Source organism: Mytilus trossulus, chromosome 8, assembly GCF_036588685.1.
Source record: "Mytilus trossulus isolate FHL-02 chromosome 8, PNRI_Mtr1.1.1.hap1, whole genome shotgun sequence".
NCBI classification, from domain to species: domain Eukaryota; kingdom Metazoa; phylum Mollusca; class Bivalvia; order Mytilida; family Mytilidae; genus Mytilus; species Mytilus trossulus.
The window spans coordinates 22,021,230-22,027,761 of record NC_086380.1 but is presented as its reverse complement, the minus strand read 5'-3'; the positions used below and the strand labels follow the sequence as shown (position 1 = coordinate 22,027,761).

At 32.5% G+C, this 6,532-nt stretch overlaps 1 protein-coding gene across 1 annotated transcript; it reads right to left on the bottom strand.

The window, feature by feature from the left end:
• Positions 1 to 435: 435 nt before the first annotated feature.
• Positions 436 to 4,557, bottom strand: LOC134727460 (antistasin-like). The gene is made up of 3 exons (XM_063591843.1): positions 4,380 to 4,557; positions 1,428 to 1,523; positions 436 to 581 (listed from the first exon to the last, which is right to left on the bottom strand). The coding sequence occupies exons 1-3, from the start codon at positions 4,459 to 4,461 to the stop codon at positions 436 to 438; spliced, it is 324 nt and encodes a 107-aa protein (XP_063447913.1). The 5' UTR covers positions 4,462 to 4,557.
• Between the last annotated feature and the right edge of the window lie 1,975 nt (positions 4,558 to 6,532).

Genomic DNA, 6,532 nt, shown 5'->3' with positions numbered 1-6,532 from the left:
GTTAACAAATGGTTAACTTTACTATTTAACACTGACACCAGTTTACAGCTATACGCAAGACAAAAAGTTCCGTGAAGCCCTTCAGTTTACGTTACACTTTTATATTGACGGCAGCATGCATTTGTAGAAGAGATAAATGTTTTTTTAATCTCTAAGCAAATTTTAAACCTTTTGCATTCAATATAATTTTCATGTTCGTTTGTATCGATCCTGATCGTCTGTTGAAAGCAGTTTGAAAGTAATGATTACACTTTCGTTTTTGCATGAATGATCTGCTTCCGTTCATATAATTGGACGTTTCATAATCTAAAGCATCATGGGTAATTTCATCGTTCGTACCCCAAAGTGAAAATAACGTTACGTCATTGGTTGAATTTCCATTGTTTTGGACGTTTTCAACCAATCACGACGTTTCGGTGTACATTTTTGAAAATATTACCCAGAAAATATGTTGAATTTACATAATACAGATGATTGTACAGACTTACGTGGCTGTTCGCATTCACATTTATCACACCCATCATAACCTGTTTTGAATCCATATTCACATTTGATATCACACTTCGGATCTTTACAATGGGCTGTAATATGAAAGCATATAATCTGAGTTTGATATAGTAATAATCTATCCCAGACATAGATAAACAAAACCGTATTTGGCAACACTTTTTGGGGATTTTTGGTCATCAATGCTCTTCAACTTTGTACATGTTTGGGTTTTTTATTTGATCGTCACTGATGAGTCTTATGTAAAAGAAACAAGGGTCTGGCGAATCAAATTATAAACCTGGTACCTTTGATAATTATACATGTATAATCATTGACTAAGCTTTTCTATTCGAGACAATGGGCTGTAATGATAAAGCATATATTTCATAGTGTTGTTACAATTTTACATCAATTTTTGCATTTAATATCTGATGAGGGATTTTCAGTTTTGAATTTTCCTCGGAGTTCAGTATTTTTTGTTATTTTACTTTATATAGACATCGTCATTAGAAAAACAGATTCACCCCTATGTCAATCATTTCATTCCAAAGATTTCCAGAGCAACACCCTTACCGCTCAGATAAATTAAAAACTCCCCGAATGACAAATGTAAACATTTTTAAACAAAAAAACTAACAGCTTAATAATAAACAAAATAATGAACCAAAAAACAAATATAGTTTCAGCAAAAAACAAAAAAACACTAAATTACAGGCCCCTTACTTTGAACAAGCCCATACAGAATGTGGCGGAGTTCAACTAGTTTGTTGGGGCCAAACTCTCCCCTTTAATGATTCAATGGTGTAACGCCAAAACCTAACAACATAACATTTCATTATGCACATCTTGTCAATTAAAGCTAAAATCCAGATACTACATGTTAGTCAACAAAACAATTATGTTGAAGATAGAATAATTTAGCCGATTGTAAGACTTACATGGTTTGTTTTTACATTTACATCTTTCGCATCCATCAGTACCAATTAGAAACCCTCCTTCACAGAACAAATAACATGACTTAACGGGACAGTAGGCTGAAACATCAAAACATTTAAACTTTTGAATTATTACAAACATGTGTATGTCTGGCAGTTAACAAGTGGTTAGCTTTACTCTTTAATACTGACAGAAGTATACAGCTGTTAACAAAACAGAAATTTCCGTGGAGTCCGTTGCAAATATGTATATTTCTCAGTTTACGTTACACTTGTATATTGACGGCAGCATGCATTTGTAGAAGAGATAAATGGTTTTTGAATATTTAAGCAAATCTTAAAACCTTTTGCATTCATCTTATTTTCATTTTCGTTTGTATCGATCCTGATCGTCTGTTGAAAGCAATTTGCCAGAAATGCTCTCATTTTCGTTTTTAAATGAATAATCTGCTGCCGCCCATATAATGTTAATATATTCATAAGAGTTGGGATTATGTAATAAAGAACTCCTGTGTAATACGATTTTGCGGTTACATTTGTATGTAGGGTGGAAAAGTCATAAATGTCAACGCAATTTATAGTACTTTTAAAAGCAGATAAATGTATTATAACATTTACGAGTTTTTATAGATTTCACCACAGTGACTATAGATTTAACAGCATCAAGTGTGTTATTTTTCCACTCAAGCCATTTTAATTTTAAAATTTAAAACGTGAAACATGCCGCGCTTTTTAAATACTTTCAAATTAACTGTTGAGAGTGGAGACATGTCGTTATACAAGAGATATAGTGGTGTAATCTGTTTAACGTATGATTTGTAGACGACATCTTAGCAAAGTTCATCCAACCTTTTTATTTCATGTCACGTCAAAAAGCAAGGTCGTCCTTTTGTCGTGACTTCAAACAGCATGGTCGTCCTTTTATCGTGACGCCACAAAGCGAAACTTTTTTGCTCATTGTTGAAGTTCGTACGATGACCTATAGTTGTTAATGTCTGTTTCATTTTGGACTATTGTGGACAGTTGTATCATTAGCAATCATAACACATCTTCTTTTTATACTTAGAAAATTAGACGTCATAATTGATTTTCAACCAATCATAAACTTTTCTCTTTAGATGAGAATTATTTTCTCACACCGATCGTCCCATTAATTGCATGAATATTACAGTCCACTTGTTGGAAGCAGAGATGAAACGATAGTGGACATTTTTTCAATAACTTTAGGAAAACTTCATTCTATCATACTGATGAGTTCAATTTAAAATGACGTTTGAGTTTTTTACCTTTAACTCATATGTTGAATTCTGAGTAATCAGCTGATCGTCTAGACTTACATGGCTTGTTGCATTTACATATCTCTAAAAGCACCAATTAGAAAACCATGTTTACAGTCCACGTAAAGATATGTTTAAGTTAAGAAACAGTTCATGGAAGCCATAGATTTGTTGGTAATTTACACATGGCCTGGGCCGTGATATTCGAATTTTATGCTGAGCGTTAGCGAGGGATGAAATTAACGAATATCACGGACCAGGCCATGTGTAAATTTACAACAAATCTATGGCTTCCATGAATTATTTCGATATAAATAGGACAAATAAGTTCATTCAAATACTGAAGTGAGGTTAGGTATGCCGTGTGTGTAGCTGTTCTTTTTTACTCCTTGTTAGATAAAGCTCAAATATTTTCATAAATCAATCTTTAGATTGCATTGATTTTTTTTCGTTAATAACCGTTAGAAAAAATATGTTTGATTCTCAAACCTATTATTTCCAATTTTTAATTTACATGTTTTCTCGTAAGCTACCGTCAAATCCTAAATTGACATTTCGTAACGAAGGAGTTGCCATGTTGACTCGCTGAAATCAAATGCAATAGAAAACAAAACAAAACGAAAACTACCTCAGAATTCCGTGTTAATACAATATCATAAGAACCTCGGATTGTTACAAAAAAGTTTATATTTTAGTGACATTGACTAAATATTGTTTTTATACTGCAACTGAAATTAGTATATTGATAGCTTTTATAATCGTAACATAATTTCAAGCTTATTTTCATCCCTTAATGAACCCCTGATTGTAGAGAAAGTGTTCCATGATGAAATTGACATTGCACAAAATACAGCTGTGTTACTATATTTAAGAAATAAACACAACTTGTTGCAATATATTAATTCTTTTTATTATGCATTCGAATATGAATGAAAGTTCTTTTTTTTTAATACAATTTCTAATACAATAAAATTGGCAAAGCTTTTTGCAAAGTAGATTAAAATACATGTGGATTTACGTGGGAGGTATATTGTAACATCCATTTTATTTATATCGCTGAGTCTGCGCTAAGTATAGATATATCGAGATTTTTCACACAGTGTTGTTTACAAAGCGAAAGAAGCACGTCATATTAGAATTCACTGTATTAAACAGTAAAAAAAATATGTTGCATTTGCATAATTAAGATGATGGTACAGACTTACGTGACTGGTCGCATTCACATTTATCACACCCATCATAACCTTGTTTGAATCCAAATTCGCAATTGATATCACACTTCGGATCTTTACAATTGGCTGTAATATGAAAGCATATAATCTGAGTTTGATATAACAGTACTCCATCTCAGGCATATATAAACTTAACCGTATTTGACAAAACGTTTTAGAATTTTGGTTCATCAATACTCTTCAACTTTGTACTTGTTTGGCTTTCTAACTTTTTTTATCTGATCGTCACGGATGAGTCTAATGTAGAAGAATCGGGCGTCTAGCGTATTAAATTATAAGCCTGGTACCTTTCGGTAACTATCGACTAATTGGGTAAGCTTTTATATTTGAAAGGTCTTATATTTTGTATGAGCAAGCACATAATTCGAATGAAAACTAAATTTAACTTTTGGCATTAAAAAAAGTGTATTTAAATATGAAATAAGTTAACTGATTGTACGACTTACATGGCTTGTTGCATTTACATATCTTGCATCCATCGTCGCGAATTTTAAACCCATTTTCGCAGTACTTATAACACGTACTCATATCAGGACAAAGAGCTGTAATGTTCAAGCAGAATTAAGATATTTTTTATACACATGATTCAGGAATTATGAGCATTATAAGTAAAGTATAACGTCGTTGTGTTCTCTATAGGTCATTTTTGTTTTGTTCCTTTAAGCTTACAATAACATTAACATTATTTTTAGTCTTTCGCCGCGATATAGCATTTTTGTGCTAATGCGGCGTAAAGCAACCAACAATCAATAAATTTTTAGTCTTGAGTGTACCTGATAGGTATATTGTATTCTAATAGTTTAGATCTCAAATTATATTATACATTATCTTACATTCTTAAGTGAACATTGTATAACCTTCAGTTTAATAATATTTTGATATTGAATGCTGGATATAATATTGCATTAAAGGGTTAATTGAAAAATTATATATTGAAGAATTTAAGAAAGATACTCACACTTGTCTTTAGCTGCAAAATTTATAGCATGTATATATAAAAAAAAGATGTGGTATGATTGCCAATAAGGAAACTCTTCACAAGTGACCAAATGACACATCAATTAACAACTATAGGTGACCATACTGCTTTCAACAATGAGTAAACCCCACACTGAATATAGTAAGCCCCAACAGTCACCGAAATGACAAATGAAAAACAATTCAATAAAAAACCTATGTTTTGCACATAAATATGAACGAAACACAAATATGTAGCACAGAAACAAATAACAACCACTGAATTAAAGATTTCTGACTTGGGACAGGCACATTCGTACATACTGTGTCGGTGTCAAACATGTGAGCGGGATCAAATCCCTCCCTCAATTGGATAGTTGTGTAACAGTAAAACACAAGAACGAAATAAAAAATCAGCTGAGAAAGGTTTAACTCCTCCGATGGATACAATTAGATATATATCTATCAAACACATGAGGATGGACGTGGCCAAGTACTTGTACATCGCATGCAGACACTAAGTACAGATATGGGAGTAGTCGCAATAGCTAACGGCAAGTTAAAAGCCAATAACAACAAATACATCAGCTAAATTATCAATCATTGCAACGGATCGATAAACTTTACCACGATCGTTTCTAAATTTCCGTGGTTGGTAAACAACATCTCCATAAAAATGAAGACGTGTCATCCCATCACTTTGATTGTAGTACAGATTCACGTTTTTTGTTGCATTTACATTTCTCACATCCATCAGCACGATCTTTGAACCCATATTTACATTTTTTTTTGCAAACCAAATCAGGACGATAAAGCATATTTTTCTTATTTTTGTTACAATTAGACATCCAATTTGTATTTTTTGCATTTGAAATATGATTAGGTACATTCCGTTCGGAATTTTCCTCGAGGTTCATTTTTTTTTTTGTGTTATTAAAGAGGCGCAATTATTAGATATAGGATTACCTACAACCTGTCGATAAACATCGTTGCCGAAACGTACATAAATACTTTCAAGGATGAAATTAACAGATTCAATCACCTCATCATATCTCCAATAAGTATATGTGTATTTTAGTCGTATGTAAAAAAAGTCTGCTAATAAGTTTAGAAGATGCATCAATGATGACCCGATTTAATCTCTATACATATAATTTTACTTACTCATTGGTGTTGATTTAGCCTAAAAATGGATGAAAAAAACAAGATATTTTATCTGATGTTTAGTACAAATTACAGCAATTTTGTATATCTAATAAAGGTTCGTTTCCCCAGTCTGTTTCACCTACCCTGTATCGCATACCCCGTATTGCATGGCTAAACCCGTATCGCATACCCCGTATCGCATGGCTAAACCCGTATCGCATACCCCGTATCGCATCGCAAAACCTGTATCGCATTTCTGGCATGACGTCACAATTCGAATGACGTCAAAGTTTGACCTGTGACGTTCAGTTGCTGTATTTCCTGGAAAAAAAATGAGTTCCCATTAAAAAAAAAAAGTCCTATCATTTCAACTAAAATCGATATTTTTTCCAAAGAAATAGTACCCAGGAACTTGACGAGCGATTTCATGCATTAAAAAGACACAATAAGATTTAGAAATATATGAAGTTTTATTGTTTATTTGGTCATAATTTTC

What these genes read in the sequence shown, in the direction of transcription:
- LOC134727460 (XM_063591843.1), bottom strand. Translation starts at nt 4,461, where the DNA reads ATGAGTACGTGTTATAAGTACTGCGAAAATGGGTTTAAAATTCGCGAC. An exon ending in ATGTAAATGCAACAAGCCAT is followed by an intron (nt 1,524 to 4,379) that starts GTAAGTCGTACA and finishes TTGATGTTTCAG; the next exon opens with CCTACTGTCCCGTTAAGTCA. An exon ending in TAAATGTAAAAACAAACCAT is followed by an intron (nt 582 to 1,427) that starts GTAAGTCTTACA and finishes TTCATATTACAG; the next exon opens with CCCATTGTAAAGATCCGAAG.